General features: G+C 43.1%; 2 protein-coding genes across 2 annotated transcripts; both read left to right on the top strand.

Moving 5' to 3' along the window:
- The first annotated feature begins 3,557 nt into the window (after positions 1–3,557).
- LOC106600979 (melanoregulin-like) lies at positions 3,558–5,125 on the top strand. Its single transcript, XM_045716056.1, has 3 exons — positions 3,558–3,777; positions 4,332–4,494; positions 5,015–5,125. The coding sequence occupies exons 1-3, from the start codon at positions 3,683–3,685 to the stop codon at positions 5,123–5,125; spliced, it is 369 nt and encodes a 122-aa protein (XP_045572012.1). The 5' UTR covers positions 3,558–3,682.
- A 6,825-nt stretch (positions 5,126–11,950) lies between these two features.
- On the top strand, positions 11,951–15,046 carry LOC106601000 (telethonin). Its single transcript, XM_014192836.2, has 2 exons — positions 11,951–12,412; positions 12,755–15,046. Exons 1-2 carry the CDS (start codon positions 12,012–12,014, stop codon positions 13,143–13,145), a joined length of 792 nt encoding a protein of 263 aa, XP_014048311.1. The 5' UTR covers positions 11,951–12,011; the 3' UTR covers positions 13,146–15,046.
- Positions 15,047–22,330: the final 7,284 nt, after the last annotated feature.

Genomic DNA, 22,330 nt, shown 5'->3' with positions numbered 1-22,330 from the left:
GAAAATGGACTCTACACGTGTTCTCAGATCGACCACTATCCAAATGTGCTACTGTTTTTCAGGCAGGGGCTGCAAAGTCATAATTCAACGTTCTGGCGCCTTCTGAGAGCCTATGGGAGCCTTAGAAAGTGTCACGTTACAGCAGAGATCCTCTGTTTTCAATAAAGAGAATAAAGAAGGCCAAGAAATGGTCAGAGAGGGCACTTCCTGTACAGAATCTTCTCAGGTTGTGGCCTGCCATATGAGTTCTGTTATACTCAGACACCATTCAAACAGTTTTAGAAACTTTGGGTGTTTTCTATCCAAATCAAACAATTATATGCATATTCTAATTTCTGGGCAGTAGTAATAACCAGATTAAATCGGGTACGTTTTTTATCCGGATGGGAAAATACTGCCCCCTACCCTAGAGAGGTTAATTGAGTTGATGCAGGCAAAATACAGGGTTTTGTCCATTAGGTGCCGAACTGAACAAAGAGGACTGGAACATGGAGAGACTACCTGGACTTGTCCACAGCAACCTTTGGTTTGCTAGACGTTCACGTTATATGGCCGACCAACCACACTACTTTCATTTTTGCCTTATTAAGTAACCTTGGGTGTTATGTAACCATACCAAACGTGACATGTCATAATGATATGAGCATCCCGGATTTTTGTTTACTATGTTACGCCTAGTCTGAGACCAGGCTGTCCAATAAGAAACACTTGTTTTAAAAAGTTTCTTATTGCTGTCCCTAATGAACATGGTCACACTCCATTTCTCAGTCTCCCTCTTTCTCACCCTGTCTACAGTTTGTATGGTTCTCTGTGCGCTCGTGCTTGAGGCTGAGGTGTTTATATCATGATTATAACACTGACTAAAGTTGGCCTCACATGAAAGTCACCCTGTCATGGGAGCTGTCCATTAACAGTTATACTTCAATCTGCTATGTTGTCCTTTTTTGCCTTTTGGAGTGTGGTAGATAACAAGATACAGAATTTGGCTAGAGAGAATTTTGTGAACCAAGCATACCTTTTAGTCTAGAATAGAAAGAGGTCCATTCTGCATGGATAGAATCTAGAGTCTTTTTATAATAGGAGCACTGATTATCTTGTTTACTGATGAAACGGTTGTCTGACATATTTGCTATTTTACCATTTCCACTACGTGTACAGTCGTGGCCAAAAGTTTTGAGAATGACACAAATATTAATTTTCACAAAGTCTGCTGCCTCAGTTTGTATGACGTAATTTAAATATACTCCAGAATGTTATGACGAATGATCAGATGAATTGCAATTAATTGCAAAGTCCCTCTTTGCCATGTAAATGAACTGAATCCCCAAAAAACATTTCCACTGCATTTCAGCCCTGCCACAAAAGGACCATCTGACATGTCAGTGGTTCTCTCGTTAACGCAGGTGTGAGTGTTGACGAGGACAAGGCTGGAGATCACTCTGTCATGCTGATTGAGTTCGAATAACAGACTGGAAGCTTCAAAAGGAGGGTGGTGCTTGGAATCATTGTTCTTCCTCTGTCAAACATGGTTACCTGCAAGGAAACACATGCCGTCATCATTGCTTTGCACAAAAAGGGCTTCACAGGAAAGGATATTGCTGCCAGTAGGATTGCACCTAAATCAACTATTTATCGGCTCAACAAGAACTTCAAGGCGAGCAGTTTAATTGTTGTGAAGAAGGCTTCAGGGCGCCCAAGAAAGTCCAGCAAGCGCCAGGACCGTCTCCTAAAGTTGATTCAGCTGCGGGATCGGGGCACCACCAGTACAAAGCTTTCTCAGGAATGGCAGCAGGCAGGTGTGAGTGCATCTTCACGCACAGTGAGGCAAAGACTTTTGGAGGATGGCCGGTGTCAAGAAGGGCAGCAAAGAAGCCACTTCTCTCCAGGAAAAACATCAGGGACAGACTGATATTCTGTAAAAGGTACAGGGATTGGACTGCTGAGGACTGGGGTAAAGTCATTTTCTCTGATGAATCCCCTTTCTGATTGTCTGGGGCATCTGGAAAAAAGCTTGTCCGAAGAAGACAAGGTGAGCGCTACCATTAGTCCTGTGTCATGCCAACAGTAAAGCATCCTGAGACCATTCATGTGTGGCATTGCTTCTCAGCCAAGGGATTGGGCTCACTCACAATTTTGAAAAGACGAACAATGCCTTTTCCAGCATGATGGAGCCCCTTGCCAAAAGGCAAAAGTGATAACTAAGTGGCTTGGGGAACAAAACATCGATATTTTGGTTCCATGGCCAGGATACTCCCCAGACCTTAATCCCATTGAGAACTTGTGGTCAATCTTCAAGACGCGGGTAGACAAACAAAACCCCACAAATTCTGACAAACTCCAAGCATTGATTATGCAAGAATGGGCTGCCATCAGTCAGTATGTGGCCCAGAAGTTAATTGACAGCATGCCAGGGCGGATTGCAGAGGTCTTGAAAAAGAAGGGTCAACACTGCAAATATTGACTCTTTGCATCAACTTCATGTAATTGTCAATAAAAGCCTTTGACACTTATGAAATGCTTGTAATTATACTTCAGTATTCCATAGTAAAATCTGATAAAAATATCTAAAGACACTGAAGCAGCAAACTTCGTGGAAATTAATATTTGTGTCATTCTCAACTTTTGGCCACGACTGTTGAATACATCCAGATTATTAGCCTAGGGGCGATGACATCTAACAACAAATATTTTACTTTGAGGTACATTCCCTAAACAAAAGCTTGTTTCATTTGAAATATGTAGTCTAGGCTTTTTTTTTTTTGTCTGTTGAGTGTGTGGTTTTAAGTGGATATGATTGGATGGATAAAGGAGATAAGAATGTGGGGGTACAGGAGCTAGGGCCTTGCTACTGCTGCTGGGGGGCAGAGGATCGTTCAGCTCACATGACTGAGTTGGGTCTTGTGTGTGTGCATGTGGATCTGTGGTGATGAGTAAGAGGGGAGAGACTACTCAGTACTCTCTTTGTGGTGAGACATTCCCTGGCTCATCTTCTCTGATCCAGGAGGAAAGTCTCTGGGCCAGGATTTGGAGACCCTAGCTAGCAACCTCTTCTGGACCTCAGATATCGGGACCTGGGATGAGAAGAGGATTCTACACCAGTATATACAGAGTGGATGTCGGATGGAGATTGGAACCCATAGATCTGTAACTTTTGTGTCTGGAAACTAGTTGAAAATGACCTGTTCCCGCTTGACTCTCTTTAGAATGTTTTCTGTCTGAACGAGATATTCTTCTTGAAACTAATTTTGCCAGTGTGGAGGCAGGGTATCAACAGAGTGAGAATCGTGGGTGTTCAACAGCTCTGTGAGTGCTTGACCAACTTTTTCTCTTTACTCCTGTGGATATTGTTTTGAAATCAAACCCAGAGGGTGTGGCTCCAGGTCCGAGCCCTCATTCTACACCACTGGGTCACCTATCCTCAGCAGCCGCAACAGGAAACTGGGAGACAGAAAGAGGTGAATATAGTGTGTTGGACCAACTACACCGGTGGAGAGGACATTTCCCCCCCCCCCCCCCCCCTTACCTGTCCTGTGCCTGGATAGGACTTGAAAAACGGTACCGTATGCCCCCTCTTGTTTTGAAGAGTTTAACCATATCTGGACACTAGACCTTATCTGCACTTCTAACTGCTCTCACACTATCTTCTCCGACCACTCTACTTCCCTCTCTGTCTCTATCAGAGATGGGGGCTGCCTTCAAGAGGTTCTGTGCTCGGTTCTGTTGCTGCTGCTGCTGTAGCGATGATGAAAGTGAGGAGGAGAAGGAGCCTTTAATCAGGTATGCAATCCATGACACACTGACATACACACTTATCACCATGACATTCACACTTATCACCATGACAACCTGACACACTTCCACCACAGGAGGCTGCTGAGGGGAGGACGGCTCATAGTAATGTCTGGAATGGAGTGAATGAAATGGCATCAAACATGTGTTTTGATATCATTCCACCTAATCCGCTCCTGCCATTACTATGAGCCCGTACTCCCCAATTAAGGGGACACCAACCTCCTGTGACTTACACACACTTATCGCGGCACACAATATGATGCTTAAAAAACAATGTCACAATTCCTCATATGATTTCTCACCATCCTTATCTCTCCACACCAATCCATAGATTTGAGAGATATGTCATGCTCTCCATCCACAGCCCTCAGATTTAGTCACACTAGTGTAATACACAGGTGTGGAACCAACAAACAAACATCCTCTTTATATCTATTGAATTGATAACAGCTTCACAGTCATCCCGATGTTCCCCTGATAGACCACGCGCCTGTGCTTGTGTGTGAGTGTCTATTTGTTATTTTGTCTATTTGTTTCAGTCCTGACACTTTGGAGTACTTTGACCGCGAGGCGAAGAAGCGAAGGGAACAGGAACAGAACCTATGGAGTGAGCCAGGCGACCCGAGCCACTCAGAGAGAGACGATGACCGGATCCTGTACAACCTCATCCAGAACAGGAACCAGACCCGCAGGGGCTCGCTGGTACCAGAGGGGGGACCCAGGGAGGGGGACAGGGAACACTTACTGTATGACAACAGAGAGTTTGGCTCCCTAAGAGGGGGGAAACAACCCACTGGGCACACACTGGTTGAATCAACGTTGTTTCCACGTAATGTCAATGAAATTACATTGAATCGACATGGAATAGACGTTGAATTGACGTCTGTGACCAATGGGAGGTGGACAAAATGAGAAATCTGGGGAAAAGAGAGGCAGCGTGAAGTTATCCTAGATTGTCTGCTCTGTCTACATTGTTTTGCAGGGCAGCATACAACACTTTACCTCCATCAGCCAGTAGATGGTGCATTTTATGCGCTCTAGTATAATGTAGGCCTACATTATCCAACTGGGTACCATGCTTGTCCTCTGTCTCCTGTTTGTTGTGTGAATGGGCTGCTATCTCACATTAGGCTTACTCTAGTTGATTGACCTGTGTTTCTGGTGATAGTTGTGTACTAGGTTAATATTGTTTGTATGTAACCCTGACCCTTTCCCTCTATAGGCGCACCGGCGTCTGAGTGTGGACATTGAGGGTATGAGAGATCTGCGTCGGGAGGTCAGGGACAAGTGGAAGATGATCCTGGAGAATTTAGGTGAGAGAGAACACTGGTGAGGGTACATCTCTCAACACTGCAGCAGCCTGTTTCTTAGAACAGTGGATTCATGTCCATAGGGGGAACAAAGCCACTCGCTCCCTCAGGTTTGTACTGTTTTTACATTTTTCAGATGTTAAATTAATTACTCAACTTCCTTTTTAAGCCCAAGTTTATTAATAATAAAAAATATATATTTTATGGCGGGGACACACTGACTGGACAAGGCAAAGAGTACCCCCCCCCCACCTAGTAAGTGGTTCCTTCCAAGGTGCACAGAGCAGAGATGCCTAGACAAGATGCTAGATACTCTAGTCTAATAGTTGCAGTATCGTCAGTGGAGGAGAGAGCGTGTGGAGTGAAACTGGATTTTAGCTGCCAGTGATGGGCAGGAGGTATGTTTGTAAATTAATTTGATCAAGCTATGTAGCCTATTGATTCCTTCTTGATGAATAAATAAACTAATGTTTTGCTGTTTCTCTGTAAAATACTTAATTTGATCACTTTTTTGTTGTTGATAATTTTCCTGCACAGCAGTAAATGCAAACTTTTCCGTTTTAAAAAGGCTTCTAAAGTTTGTAATTTCCACTTTGAAATTTCAGACTTGATTTGCCCTGACGAAAAATGATTCGTCCCCTATGAAAACGGCCATTAATATATAATTTACATCTCCTGTTGTTCAGGAATATATTCCTGCTGTAGCAAACTGGTTCAAATTAAGATCCTACATTTGTAGCCACCTATCAATTTTATGAAGTTGGAAATTCATAGGCAGAGCTATACATGCAAAGATTGACAGACATTTAGATTGTTCTTTAAAAAAATGTAATGACAATAAATAGATACACAATTGACTAAAACGTATTTCATTATTGGCTTATGACACTATATACCAGCGTGCCAGTTGTACTTAACTCCTAAGGCATAAAAGTTCAGCAAGGAAGAAGCCACTGCTCCAAAACTGCCATAAAAAAGCCAGACTACGGTTTGCAACTGCATATGGGGACAAAGATCGTACTTTTTGGAGAAATGTCCTCTGATCTGATGAAAGAAAAATAGAACTTCTTGGCCATAATGACCATCGCTATGTTTGGAGGAAAAAGGGGGAGGCTTGCAAGCCAAAGAACACCATCCCAACCGTGAAGCACGGGGGTGGCGGCATCATGTTGTGGGGGTGCTTTGCTGCAGGAGGGACTGGTGCACTTCATAAAATAGATGGCATCATGAGGGAGGAAAATTATGTGGATATATTGAAGCAACATCTCAAGACATCAGTCAGGAGTTTAAAGCTTGGTTGCAAATGGGTCTTCCAAATGGACAATGACCCCAAGCATACTTCCAAAGTTGTGGCAAAATGGCTTAAGGACAACAAAGTCAAAGTATTGGAGTGGCCATCACAAAGCCCTGTCCTCAATTCTATTGAACATTTGTGGGCAGAACTGAAAAAGTGTGTGCGAGCAAGGAGGCCTACAAACCTGACTAAGTTACAAACCTGACTAAGTGGAAGGCTACCCGAAACATTGACCCAAGTTAAACAATTTAAAGGAAATGCTACCAAATACTAATTGAGTGTATGTAAACTTCTGACCCATTGGGAATGTGATGAAAGAAATAAAAGCTGAAATAAATCAAATACAATTATTCTGACATTTCACATTCTTAAAATAAAGTGGTGATCCTAACAGACCTAAGACAGGGAATTTTTACTACGATTAAATATCAGGAATTGTGAAAAACTGAGTTAAATGTATTTGACTAAGGTGTATGTAAACTTCCGACTTCAACTGTATTTAAAAGCTGTTTCAGGTGTTTGAAAAATGCAACATTCTCCAACCACCCCCATCACATATTTTGTGCCCCCTCTAAAATAATGGATGCATTACGAACACACACGTACACACACGTACACACACACACACGTACACACACACACACACACACACACACACACACACACACACACACACACACACACACACACACACACACACACACACACACACACACACACACACACGCACACACGCACACACGCACACACACACACACACACACTATCGCTCCCTCTGTCTGATCTTAGTTATAAAGTGCAGTCTCTCTCTCTCTCTCTCTCTCTCTCTTTTTTTCTGACAGCTCATTTAAGTGTCACTTCCCAGCAGCTGAGGCTGACTGTATAGTTATGTAACGGAGAGAGCACGCCCTGGCACTGTGGAGGGGGACGGAATGATAAGCCTGGCAGGATCACCTTATCACTGCTCACCCTTGGGGAACTTCTACACCGAAGGCCTCATTAGAATAGTGATGTCACAATTAATCCATGAACAGAGCAACTTTGAGGACCCATGCGGGTCCCTATCACACCTACTGTCAGGCAGCTGTGTCCCCGACAGACATGTGACTTGTGTTGTTGTTGTTGTTGTGTGCTTAAAGAACCCATGCAGCCATATTTATTTCAATGTTTTAGCTTTTCTGGATTAGAATTAAGTAACTTGCTGTGATTGTTTTCAATTAAAATGGTAAAAAAGAAACACAAAAAGCTTCTTAGCAAAGAGCAATTTCTCAAGCAATAATTTTGCTAGGACTGTCTGGGAGTAAGGAGAGGACAACTGAAACTGTTATTGGCAGACAGGTTTGGAACTCTCTTTTTTGGTCTATCAACTAATTTACCATATACCACAAACCCCAGAGGTGCCTTATTGCTATTATAAACTGGTTACCAATATAATAAGCGCAGTAAAAATAATTTTTGATCATACCTGTGGTATACTCTCTGATATACCATGGCTGTCAGCCAATCAGCATTCAGGGCTTGAACCACCCAGTTTATAATCTCTAATGTATTACTATAATGATGACTATTATGATTTTACTTCACAGTAAGGGGGGGGGGGGGGTCACAACTGCTTTACTAAAATTGCATTGGCCAACACAGTACTGTAATACCTACCATTTACATAGCAGACACAAAATGATAACAGTCCACACATTTTGGTATGTGTCCCCAGTGGGAATTGAACCCACAACTCTGGGGTTGCTAGTGCCATGCTCTTATAAACTGAGCCACGTACAGGACCACTACAATACATAAATTCAATACAATACTGGAAAATACAATACACGATTACAATACAGGTGAAAGAAGTAGGATTGCCGTCCCCACAAACGTGCCACCCTCCTTCAGGCCATGGAGGAGGCATGCAATGATTTCAACCCAGACCTATGTCAGGCTTGGATTCACCATGCCAAAATGTTTTTCCCCAGGTGCATGAACAATAAGGATATTTACTGTGATTTCGATGACAACCTATGGCCAAATGCTCAAGACAGGCGTGATGCAAACTAGTGCCTGCTAAACATGATGTTTCTGTCATTTATTTAATTTGTTACATTGTGAGAGATGTCTTTAATGATCACACCTTTGATCACACATGGGATAGAAATTATGGAAATGTGATGTTCAGTCACTTTTAATGGGTAGTACAAGTGTATTGCCTAATGTGAAAACAGTGTAATGTACTGTAATTTACAGTACTGTAGCATCTACATTCAAAGGGCAATTGTGAAACATGTATCTTACATTGTTTCTATTGGATTAACTGGTTAAATGTAAAATAACTAGATTGAGAACATGTCATTATGTGTTGTTTTGCTGGTTAACCCTTGTGTTGTCTTAAGGGTAAAAAATTACCTGCCACTATGTTTAACAGCAGAGCAAACCACCTAAATTATATTTTTAAAGTTGAAATTTGATGACCCCAACATTAGAAAAAGTGAAACATCGCCTTCGTTCATATTACCATGAAAGCTGTACACCAGCAGCGTACAAAGATTGCCTTAGGGTCATTTTTGACCCGGCAGTCATAAAATCGTTTACACACACACACACACACACACACACACACACACACACACACACACACACACACACACACACACACACACACACACACACACACACACACACACACACACACACACACACACACACACACACACACACACACACACACACAACTAGGTATCTAGCTATATGACATAAAATTCTGTGTAAAATATCTAAAAGACTGTAATGTAACATTAACTGTAAATCTATCAGTCACTAGTGGAAACACTTACAGCTGTAATTAAGTTACATAATCTACAATCAGTTTGTTCGACCTGACGAGCTTTAACAGTGTGAGGGCCTTCTGGTTCTTTACTTGCATTACAAATGTTACCAGTTTGGAGTTTTGTACAAGGAGTTTTTCAAATTCACCACATATTTATGAACATAGCACCAAAGCGATAAAAAAAGCTGTAACACTGACTCATATGACAGTCACTAATGTACTGTATGTGCAAGGTGAATGAGTGTCAAAAAAAGACTGATTGACTTATCAAATGTCAAAATGTATTTAGTTCTGTTTTTTGAAAAGGAGGTTGATCTCACTGCAGAAGTATGCCTCGAGACTTACTAGGTTTCTGCAATTGGAATCCTGAACTGAAGTGACATTTTATGGTTACCATGGCTGCATAACACATAGTGTGTGTGTGTGTGTGTGTGCGTGCGTGCGTGCGCGGGCGTGCGTGCGTCTGCGATATCTTACATACGTTGTGTCGTTACGGTACATGTCTTAGACGTGAGAATAGGAATACATTGCTGTACTTAGGGGACATTTTTATGAGGTTTTATTTGAGGACATTTCATCTAAATGAAGTACATGAGAATATTAATTGAGACTAATAAGTCATAGCTAATGTATAACCTAAAGTTGAGCGAGAGGAACGAATCTAATACTTTATCATTTTTTGTATTATCCGATAACTATGCAGCTGTGTAAAATATTGTAAATTGAAGAATAGATTCATATCTAGTTTCAATATTAATTTGAAAGCAACGGAGACATGTGTATCTTTAAATGTATTCTTGCTATGCAGGTATTATATATTGGATGACATCAGTGTCTGATGCGGAAGAGTTAGTCATTGACAGAGTGGCTGGTAGTGACACCGAGGCGACATTACATGTGTGCGTGTGTGTGTGCGTGCGTATGTGTGTGTGTGTGTGTTGTGTGTGCGTACGTGTGTTTTGTGTGTGTGCGTGAGAGACAGAAAATCTTTAAGACTGTAACCTGAGTTGCTCTTGGCTGGAGTGGGTCTCTGTCATCAGACTAATAAATCAAAGTTAGAAGTTACAGTCAAAGACAGACGAAACACTGCTACAACACAGCTAATAAGCCCGATAACAGATTCACAAGGTACTGTTCTCCAGTCAAATAAAAATGACTGGTGTTTTACTGACCGTAGTTCATACAAAAAAAGAGTTGGTCCCTTGGTCAATGCCTTGGCCTGGTATCTGTTCCGTAGCACGTATAGCCTTGCTTTATCCAAAAGAGACTGACCACCTGCCTACAGAACATCACCTTTGACCTTGAGTCTCTAAAAGGAACCGTTACCCCAAATATAGCCAGGCCGTACATGCCAGGGCTCTCCCGGGTTACTGAAAGAGACAACCTTAAACTCAGCAATTTCACACTGCTAGCTATCAAGATAACTGTCAGTTTCAAAATCTGTATGTATGTTTATGTACAGTATATGTACATGTACACTGAGTAGACCAAACATTAGGAACACTTTTATAGAATTGAGTTGTAGACCTTTTGCCCTCAGAACAGCCTCAATTCATCGGGGCATGGACTCTACAAGGTGTCCAAAGAGTTCCACAGGGATGCTGGGTCATGTTGACTCTAATGCTTCCCACAGTTGTGTCAAGTTGGCTGGATGTCCTTTGTGTGGTGGACCATTCTTGATACACACAGGAAACTGTTGAGCTTGAAAAGCTAAGCAGTGTCGCAGTTCTTGACACAAACCGGTGCACCTGGCAGCTACTACTGTCCCCCTTTCAAAGGTACATACATTCACCCTCCGACTGGCACATACACAATCCATGTCTCAATTGTCTCAAGGTTTAAAAATCCTTCTTTAACACGTCTCTTCTTCATCTACACTGATTGAAGTGATTTAACAGGTGGCATCAGTAAGGGATCATAGCTTTCACCTGGATTGACGTGGTCAGTCTGCGTCATGGAAAGAGTTCTTAATGTTTTGTATACTCAATCTATGTATTCTCTCTTGGGGCAAATAGAGTTTCCCCTCAGCACCCAGCATTATTAGCATGAGCTGATCTCTTTCCACATTAGTGTTCTGCAACTGGTTGCTATATGTACATCAAGACCTAAGCTCGATTCAGATGCCAGCTCTCAGAAGTCCCCCCCCCTTGCGTGCTCGTGTGTGTTAACATGTCTCTGAACACTGGGTCTGATAGTGCTCTTATGAGGGAAACGTTCTACTTCGTTTGATAACCAGATGTCCCTCAATTTAGCATGTTAGGCCGAGGTGATTATAGAGGGGATTGGGGGTATAATTTGGGTATCAGGGGATTCTGAGTACAATTACCGGTAACCCACCCACTCCCATTTCTTTACCGCACTCTCTCTCTCTCTCCCCCAGCCACCTCCCACTCTCTCTCTCTCTCCCCCAGCCACCTCCGTCTCTCTCTCTCTCTCCCCCAGCCACCTCCCACTCTCTCTCTCTCTCCCCAGCCACCTCCCACTCTCTCTCTCTCTCCCCCAGCCACCTCCGTCTCTCTCTCTCTCTCCCCCAGCCACCTCCCACTCTCTCTCTCTCTCCCCCAGCCACCTCCGTCTCTCTCTCTCTCTCCCCCAGCCACCTCCCACTCTCTCTCTCTCTCCCCCAGCCACCTCCGTCTCTCTTTCTCAACAGCTGCCCTGAGTGAGTCAGTTCTAACTCCCGGGACAAAGTCAGAGACGGGCCGCTCTTGGTGTCAGGTGTCAGCACACACTAGCTGTGGAGTGACAACATGGCTTAGAAATAGCAGCAGGGCTTCTATAAAAGACATAGACGGGCATGGTCCCAGACACAGACAGCAGAGACCACCAGACCATCACCATCACCACCACCACAGAGACAAGAGAGAGGAGAGAGCTGCCTGAACCGTCACAGATTACCTTGGCTAGCAACTACAGACAGACAGATAGTCCAGAGAGAAAAACACCGAACGCAGAGATACCAAGACAGACAGATAGAGGAGTCCGAGAAACTACCGGAGGTGATAAAACCGATATAAGGACAGAACTTCACCCACACGGAACCGTGATAATGCAGGTGTGTACCGTTGTTGAGAAGCGTGCTGGGGCCGTGGTGGGGGCTGAGCTGGCCTGCAGCGTACGGGAGGAGAACAAGGCTCAGAGGGAGAGCTACAAAGCCGACTGGAACAGTGTTAACATGAAGACCCGAGCCATGGACAGGTGAGTCCCAGCCTTTGGACAAACTGTATTTATTACTTCTGGTAGATGTAACATATTGAATAACATTAAGTAATTTCTTCTTATATAAAATCTTCGATATCAATAAAGCTAGACGTCCTCCTATATCACCCTGTGAGTCATTATACTCAAGACTAGCCTACTGTATCATTTATCTTAGTTATAATAACTGTCAGGCTAATCTATCAGCTGACTGTAAAATGTCATGATTTTCATTTCGCTGGTAGGATTCTCAGCTTGATACTGAGAGAGATTAGAGTTTGAAAAGCACTGAGCAATGTCCAACTGTTCATTCCTAACTGTGTCGGTCTCATCTCTCCACAGGCAGACGATGAACATGAACGATGACTCTCGTCGGGAGACCTACACTCGTCAGTGGGAAGCTCGCTCTCTGACCCAGGCCTGTCCCTCGGGGGTGTACAGAGTGGGCACCGTGGAGAGGGGTGTGAGGGAGCACCAGCTCCTGCCCAAGAGGAACACCCTGCCCCTGCCCATCTTCACCCCTGCACAGCTGGGCATCCGGCTGGGCCGCGGAGCACCACACACCCAGGAGGACCTCCGTCCCTTCCCCATCCCCGACGGCGCCTGCCCTGGCAAGAGGGCCGTGGTCGAGATCACACAGGACCTGCCCCCCGTCAAGCCACTCAGGATGGAGTTCGCCAAGGCGCCCAAAGCACTGGGCCGCTCCATGTCACAGGAGGTCCAGAGAGGGTGAAGGAAGAGGAGAGGAAGAGGAAGAATGGATGTTAGGGAGAAAGATTCATTGTGGGGCTCAGCCCATCAGATAACAGCATGGAGGGGTGTGTATAGATTTATACCTAGTAACATTTATTCCATCCCTATTCCCTAGTAGAGCCGTCACACAGTGCATACCTTTCCTGTTTCATTACTGTAGGTATTACATGTCCAATGTCGTACTGTTTGTTATACAAGGTATTATTCGCTTAGAGATCTGATGGCATCTTTTGACTGACAGAAAGGCAGACAAATGCTCTGTTCTTTCAGCTGTGCCATAAACTCATCTCCCTGCTGACTGGAAAAGACCAGACTGTCCTTGTCACGTCTACACACTGAATGAACTGTCTCTGCCCCCCTACCTGGCTAAAGCCAGCTGTGGATAAGCCACACAGCGTAGTATGGCATTCTGACCGCATTGTATGCAGTGGTACATTCTACCCCACTTGTCATATTATGGCAATGACACCTCACAGTATTGAGACAGCAGGATGTTTTATATGCTCAACCAATGTGTGTATGAGGATGTATTTATTGATGTATTCATGTGGAATGACCATGCACAGATGAGGGAGGTGAAGGAAGGGAAATATGAAGATATCAAAGATGCTTCAAAAGGGACAGAGTGGGAGATAGCAGAAGAGAATTGGAACTGTAGAGAGGAAATGAACAAGAAAGTGGGCAGGGAGAGAGGGGTGGAGGGGTGGGCTCAACATACCTTGGCATCCATCACTCTTCTTTTGTAACAATGGAGAGCTGGTGAGCCTCCAGACCTTCAGAAGTCCTTGACACACTCTAATCCTGGGTGAGAGGACAGAACGGTACAACGCCATCCCACACTGGGAACCCAGACAAAGGAGCCCCCTGGGCACAGACGTCAATTCAACATCTCTTCCATGTTGGTTCAATGTCATTTCATTGAAATGATGTGGAAACGACGTTGATTCAACCGGTGTGTGCCAAGTGGGAGGTGTCCCGCATCATGACTCAAGTCATTGATATAGACTGACTGAGTATGATCAAGACTTATTGTCTACATTTTAACAACGTGTAATTTGACTGTGTATGAGCTGTTCTGCCCACCTAGCTGTGTTTTAATGTTGACATCTGATGTACAGCATCTGATGTATCTGGTAGAGTTAGTGAACAGATCATACAGAATGATGTGTCTCTACTGTTGTTGAGGAAAGTGGGGTAAGTTGAGCCATTTCTTACGTTCAGCATCACTCTGTCAAGGGAAATATAGTATTCTTTCTAACAAAGATATCTACATGTATTTCAGGATGTTGTGTATCCCTGGAAATAAACAGAATTAATGTTAACATGATAGTTTTGAAAGCATAGTTTGTCCCAAAAAAAAGTGGTCTCTTGGCACAACTTAGTTGAGCCGGGGGCCGGGGGCCGGGTAAGTTAAGCCGTCTACAAATTTCTGTACTGAATGAAATATTACCACTACCTGTTTCCCAAATACAATTCAACACCATCACAATTGCTTTTTTGTCTTGTAGTAATTTTAAGCATCTTTTAACACTTGCCATTGGCTCAACTTACCCCATGGCCATTGGCGCAACATCCCAAGGCAAATATTTTGACAATATCAGCCCACACAGTTACAAGGATGCACTTTCATGCTAGGTTTAGGACCTCATATTGTAGCTTATAGAGACCCCTCATTATGTATAGAACAATTTTTCACAGACTCCATGAAATGATGACCTCTTCCTAAATATTTAGTCAAATTATTAATTTTGTGTATGGTTTCCAAGAAACAGCTAACCTCTTTGGCTCAACTTATCCCACTCTCCCCTATCTGTTTTCATGTGTTGTGTTTAAAATGTTTTTAGAATTATTTTTGTATAATAAAATCTGAAGTGCTTTTCACTTTTTTTTTCTCTGTGTGTTGACCTGTTGACCTGTCTTAATAAAAAAAGTTGAGTACAACCATCACAAAGACCACACACACACACACACACACACACACACACACACACAGTAAATGGGGAGTGGAGATGATAGATGCATCTACGCCTGACTGATTATCAGCTGTAAACAACATGGCTGACTCATGATCTTGCACCTGAAGACGTCTGTTCAGGCAGCAACAGCTGGACTGGGTTAGACACTTCAACATACAGCTTTATTAGTGGGGTAGAAGAAATATGGTCAAGCTCTGGACTAAGGAGAGTACAGATGTAGGATCTCAAATTTAGCAAGTTTGCTACAGCAGGAAAATAGTCCTGCAGTAACAAGAACTGTGAATTATAATTAATGGACATTTTTGTAGGGGCTTATATATTTTTCATAAGGAAAATCAAGTCTGAAATTTCAAAGTGGAAATTAAAAACTTCAGAAGATTTCTCAAACTTCAAATACACTACACATTTTACATTTCCTGAAAGTTCCCCTGCAACAGGGTGATTCAATTAGTGCCTAACATCTTACCGTAAGGATGGAAACTTGTAGACTGACTGAGCTGGACATCTCTCATCTCTATCTCCTGAGTTTTTCCACATTCTGTTACGTTACAGCCTTATAATAAAATTGATTAAATAGTTTTTTCCCCCTCACCAATCTACACACAATAGCCCATAATGAAAAAGCAAGAACAGGTTTTTAGAATCTTTTTGCAAATTTATAAAAAATAAATGAAAACAGAAATATTACATTTACATAAGTATTAAAACCCTTTACTCAGTACTTTGTTGAAGCACCTTTGGCAGCGATAACAGCCTTGAGTCTTCTTGGGTATGATGTTACAAGCTTAGCACACCTGCATTCAGAGACTTGTCCCAAAGTCATTCCTGCATTGTCTTGGCTGTGTGCTTAGAGTCGTTGTACTGTTGGAAGGTGAACCTTCGCCCCAGTCTAAGGTCCTGAGAGCTCTGGAGCAGGTTTTCATCAAGAATCTCTTTGTACTTTGCTTTGTTTAGCTTTCCCTCGATCCTGACTAGTCTCCCAGTCCCTGCTGCTGAAAAACACCCCCACAGCATGATGCTGCCACCACCATGCTTTACTGTAGGGATGGTGCCAGGTTTCCTCCAGACGCGATGCTTGGCATTCAGGCCAAAGAGTTCAAGCTTGGTTTCATCAGACCGGAGAATCTTGTTTCTCATGGTCTGAGAGTCCTTTAGATACCTTTTGGCAAACTTCAAGTGGGATGTCATGTGCCTTTTATTGAGGAGTGGCTTCTGTCTGGCCACTCTACCATAAAGGCCTGATTGGTGGAGTGCTGCAGAGATGGTTGTCCTTCTGAAAGGTTCTCCCATCTCCACAGAGGAACTCTCTAGCTCTGTCAGAGTGACCATTGGGTTCTTGGTCACCTCGCTGACTAAGGCCCTTCTCCCCCAGTTGCTCAGTTTGGCCAGGTGGCCAGCTCTAGGAAGAGTCTTGGTGGCTCTAAACTTTTTCCATTCAAGAATGATGGAGGCCACTGTCTTCTTGGGGACCTTCAGTGCTGCAGAAACTTGTTGGTACCATTCCCCAGATCTGTGCCTCAACATAATCCTGTCTCGGGCGCTTTACAGACAATTCCTTCAACCTCATGGCTTGGTTTTTACTCTGACATGCACTGTCAACTGTGGGACCTTGTATAGACAGGTGTGTGTGCCTTTCCAAATCATGTCCAATCAATTGAATTTACTACAGGTGGACTCCAATCAAGTTGTAGAAACATCTCAAGGATGCTCAACGGAAACAGGATGCACCTGAGCTCAATTTCGAGTCTTATAGCAAAGGGTCTGAATACTTATGTAAAGAAGGTATTTCTGTTTTTTATTTGTCCCTGTCATCTCTCTTTATTGCTTTTCTCCCAGTAGGCTAATATCTCCACCGGCTCTCTGCCCAGGACACACTGTTCCAGTCTCGACCCACATACTGTGACCTCTACTTTCTCTCCCCTGTCCCTTCATGTTTACTCTTTCCTTCCAACTCACAGTTTCTCCAACTGGGATTGTTCATTTTCTCCCACTTCCCTTTCTTTTGGTCTTTCTCTCCATCTCGCCCTCTCTCTGTCCTTTTCTCTACCAACCCCTTGTCTCTCTGTTATGGGGTCTAGTATGGCTCTGTGTAGGGGTCTAGGTATTATTAGCAGGGTAAACATTGCTATCACTATAGAGACAGAGCCAGAGAGACAGCCGTATCTGCCTGTTCTTCTCCTCTGAGCTCTTAATCCCTCACTGTTTTATCAGAGCTTTGGTTCATCTGGTCTGCTTCCTTTCCCCCATATCTAGAATATTACCCCCCTCTACCACCCCCTAAACCCTATCTGCCACAGCCGCACCCCAAACAGGCCGAGACAGAATCCACCATAGACGCTGCCAAGTCATGAAACTCCCCTCCAGTAGCCAAGGAATGTCAGTTGACACGGAGAGTGAAGTTCATGTGGAAAATCTCAACACAACATGGACTCCCCCAAGTCTCAGTATATCAGATAGCCCTCATCCCATCTATCCTACTCCATCCACTAACTGTACATGCATTCTAGCACAGATATTAATAGTGTGTAACTTTAGCTTGATTGAATTAATCCATCCATCCATTTTGTGAATTACCGGTATGTGCTGTATTGTCTCCCATTTCAAGACTGACCCCAGATTTCCATCACCTTCAGGGTTCATGGAGTCAATTTGCTTTTGATCTCCTGCCTTCTAACCCCTCTGTGTACTCATCACAGTACATTTAAACCCTCACGGGGTCATGGGAGGTCATACTGTGGTGAAGTACGGTAGAATGAAGAGTCACTGTGAACGCCTGTCAAAACATGTGTTCTATTCTCTTGTGACCTATCAATAGGCTCTTAAAAGCACTTATGTCACACCCTGATCTATTTCACCTGTCTTGTGCTTGTCTTCACCCCCCTCACCAGGTTTATCCCATTTGTCCCTAATATCTCCTGTGTATTTACTGTATACCTGCGTTTTCTGTTTGTCTTTTGCCAGTTCGTCTTGTCCAGTCATGTCCTACCAGTGGTTTTTTCCCAATTTTTTTGTTTCCATAGTTGCTGTTTCTAGTCCTCCCGGTTTTTCCAACATTTTTGGACTACTAAACAGCTATTGATTTAGAACAACAGAGATACCACAAGTCGAAAAGAAAACAGGAGCTGCCTCCAATATTGCAGCACCATTTCAACTTCATCTTCTAATCACCTCTGCTTAGTCTAATACAGTGACAACTAAAATATACCAAAAAACAATTTAGTTCAATCAACGTAAGCAAAATATGATGTGGCTGTCCATGGTACTGATTTCTGTGTGTGCATGCAAGTAGAAAAACACAAGTTGACTGACCCTACTTGTAGAGAAACAGCCAATGCCATCCTCCTCTTTCTTGTTGCCTAAATAGTCTGACTGTCATACAGTACACACTTTTAGTTTTTATTGTCATAGGCTACCTGTCTAAAATGCTTGCTAGCCTAACTTCGTTTCATAGACAACGATGCGCCTGGCCATCTAGTTAACATTAGCTTCATGATGAACTTCCATCCTCTCAGGCCAGGGGCACAATGTATGAATTTATGGTTGGATCAGAATCGCCATTATAATCATTGGCCAGTACGGAGAATTAAGTCAATTCCTATCTCCATCCATGGCTGATTTAGGAAAGGCCAATTTTAGCTAGCTAGCTAACCATTGACTTAGCGAGAAACATTGACTTAGCGAGAAACAACAAATCAAGTTTTTTTCTGTCAATTACGTGTGGTTTCTGATGTGATGGGATTGGTGTGAAGCCAAATCCAAACTGGCTTCCCTTGACACTTTTTTTGGGGTGAGCCAGGACCATCTTTTTCTTCTTCTTTAGTATCATGGTATTTGCACATTTTGTTTGTGCATGCCGCCACCTACTGTGTGTTCAATCACGTTCCATTTGTGATACAAAAATAAAAAGGAAGGGGTAAAAAATATAAAATTGCATGTATGCACATTTACCACTATTTCATACAAATTAAAAACCTTAGAACATCTTATAACTCTTCTGCAGTAAAATGTCATACACCCAGGTACTTCTCTGCAGCTGCCACCTACACTCATTAAAAACCCACTGCCTCATTCCACTACTTTGACCCGATCTGCTCCTGAACCATGCCAACAGCCTGGGAGGATGGGACACCACCACTCAACACCCCCTGTAACTCTTCTGACGTCAGATCTCGTATACCCAAATACTTCTCTGCAGCTGCCACCACAGCATCTATTTTCTGTAATTTACTTCCCTCACCCTTGACCCATCCTCCTCTACATTCTTCACTGCCACAGATCTGCACTACTCTGATTCTGGCCACTTCAACCTGCCTCTATCACACCGGACACTTTCGATCCCCAGCACTGATCTTTACCCAAGTTGCATGGCACTGAGCGCCTGCTCCCTCTGGTCAGAAGAAACACAAACAAATATCTCAAGTCCACTACAGATTACCTTCACTGATTCAACTGCACCCAATTCCTTTCTCAACCACCCTGAAACCACAAATGGAACCGCCAAAAGGCAAGGATCCACTTTCTCCAAAAATGTCACTCCTACTGGACCAGATTCTTCTTTATCCATTGATGCCAGGCTTGGGTTCCGAGCTCTTCACCACACCTTCCACCTCACTTAACTCGCCCTCATTCACTTCCATTTTACCTCCAGATCTCGGTCTGGCTCACGGCTCACTCTGTTTGCACTTGACACCAATCTTCTTCGAAACCCCATGTCCATGTTTATCGCCATCTTCCTCAGATTCAAATTCAACATCTGCTTTCCTCATTCTCTTCAACCTCTTCATCCTCTTTCTCCGCCTCCATTCCTCCTCAGAAACTCACCTTTATGTCTCCCTGTTCCAAAATTCCTGGGCCATGATTCCTCCTACAACGGTTTACAAATGTTTGCTAATGTTATCAACATTGCCTCTGTTGCGTCAGGAGAGCTGAGCTCACTCAGTTTAGTTCAACACTGATTGTCTATTATTATTATTTTTAAATATCAAGGGAGGAAAAATGCTCACTAGCTTCCCTTGCTACGGGCAACAACCATGTCATACTCTTTTTGACCAGACAGCATCAGATAGATGGGCTACACATACTGAGACAGAGGGGCGCTGTTTCGTTTGCTCTCTCCAGTGAGATTTTTTTTTATTTAACTAGGCAAGTCAGTTAAGAACACATTCTTATTTACAATGACGTCTTAGGAACAGTGGGCTAACTGCCTAGTTCAGGGGCAGAACAACAGCTTTTTACCTTGTCATTTCGGGGATTCAATCTAGCAACATTTCAGTTACTGGCCCAACACTCTAATCACTAGGCTACATGCCACCTCTGTCTCTTACACATTTTTTCTTGTTACATTTTTGGGGGAAGCACAGGGGCCCCCTCAGATTTGTCCTGTTTTAAAAAAATGTATTATTTGTTGTTCATTTTTTGTTGTTTCTCTGTGCCCCCTAGCAATTTTATAAAGTTTGCTTTAGCTAGCCCAGATAGGTTCCTAATCTCCCAACCTCATAACTAACTACCAAAAAGGCAATTCAGGCTATCAATCAAGTTAGAGTTGCTAGCTTGTCTAACTCTCTCAGCTGGCATGACTGCTGGTAAGGTTGGTAAACTTTAGAAAAGCAAGCAATAACGAAATGTACTGAATAAGTCACATTCCTTTCCATCTTTTACCCAGATTTTAGTAGAGATGCAGAGAACCATATTTAGTTTCTTTAAAAAGAATAACAACTAGTCTGGAGGATACAGACAGCTCAAGGAGTATGCTTAGATATGCAGAAAAATATACAGATTTTTGACATACACTAAATATACAGAAGTATGTGGACACCCCTTCAAATGAGTGGATTCTACTATTTCAGCCACACCCGTTACATTCTCCATATACAATCATTGGTAGTAGAATGCCACCTTTCCAACAAGTCAGTATGCAAGCCTAAGATCGCCATACGCAATGCCAAGCGTTTGTTGGAGTGGTGTAAAGCTCGCCACCATTCTTGTTTCAGCATGACAATGCCCCCGTGCACAAAGCGAGGTCCGTACAGAAATGGTTTTTTGAGATCGGTGTGGAAGAATTTGACTGGCATGCACAGAGCCCTGACCTCAACACCACTGAACACCTTTGGGATGAATTGGAACGCCGACTGCTAGCCAGGCCTAATCACCCAACATCAGTGCCCGACCTCACTATTGCTCTTGTGGCTGAATGGAAGCAAGTCCCTGCAGCAATGTTCCAACATCCAGTGGAAAGCCTTCCCAGAAGAGTGGAGGGTGATATAGAAGCAAAGGGGGGACCAACTTCATATTAATGCTCATGATTTTGGAATGAGATGTTCGACGAGCAGATGTACACATACTTTTAGTCATGTAGTGTATATATGAACTTAACAAGTGACATGCTGATAGACATGCTGGTAGACATGGATATAAACGAGCGGCTTGACATTTATTGTCATGAATCTTGCCCTGGAGGCAAAACTGAGAAATTTCCGCTAGATGAGCCAGTTGCAAAGTAAAAATTGGCTATATCATTAACATGTACAGTATGAAAACAAAAATTAGTTTTTTGGTCTTAATTTAAGGTTAGGGTTAGGCATTAGGGTCAGCAGTGTGGATAATGTTAAGGTTAAGGTTATTGTTAGGGTTAGGTTTAAAATCTAATTTTATGACTTTGTGGCTGTGTTAGCTAGTGACCTCTCTGCAGAGCTGCCTCCAGGTCAAGATTCATGACAATAAATGCCAACCTGCTGTGAACTAACTCTCACATTCACAGAAAAGCACCCTCTGACTTTGTCATGACAAAGATGATGCTGCACCCTGCTGGGTGTTTTATGTAATGCATGTAGAAATAAGGCCAAAAACTGCTATAATATTGGATAATATATGCCATTTAGCAGACATATCCAAAGCGACTTACGGTCATACATTTTATGTATGGGTGGTGTCAGGATTCAAACCCACAACCCTAGTGTTAAAAGTGCCATGCTTTACCAACTGAGCTACAGTACAAGTCCAGAAGTGAGCTTAAAAACATTGAACAATGCTAAACAATGATGATCTTGGACTTTTCTTTACTTGAAATAACATATAAAGGAACAACAATCTAAAAAGACCCACATTAAAATGTGTAAAAAAAACTGAAATGCAGTGAGCATTCTACGATTTCTTCAAGATACACAAACATGATATTATGAATATCTATTAT

Source organism: Salmo salar, chromosome ssa03 (assembly GCF_905237065.1).
Source record: "Salmo salar chromosome ssa03, Ssal_v3.1, whole genome shotgun sequence".
NCBI classification, from domain to species: Eukaryota; Metazoa; Chordata; class Actinopteri; order Salmoniformes; family Salmonidae; genus Salmo; species Salmo salar.
Note: the sequence above shows the minus strand (reverse complement) of the source record. Positions and strands in the feature narration are given on the sequence as shown.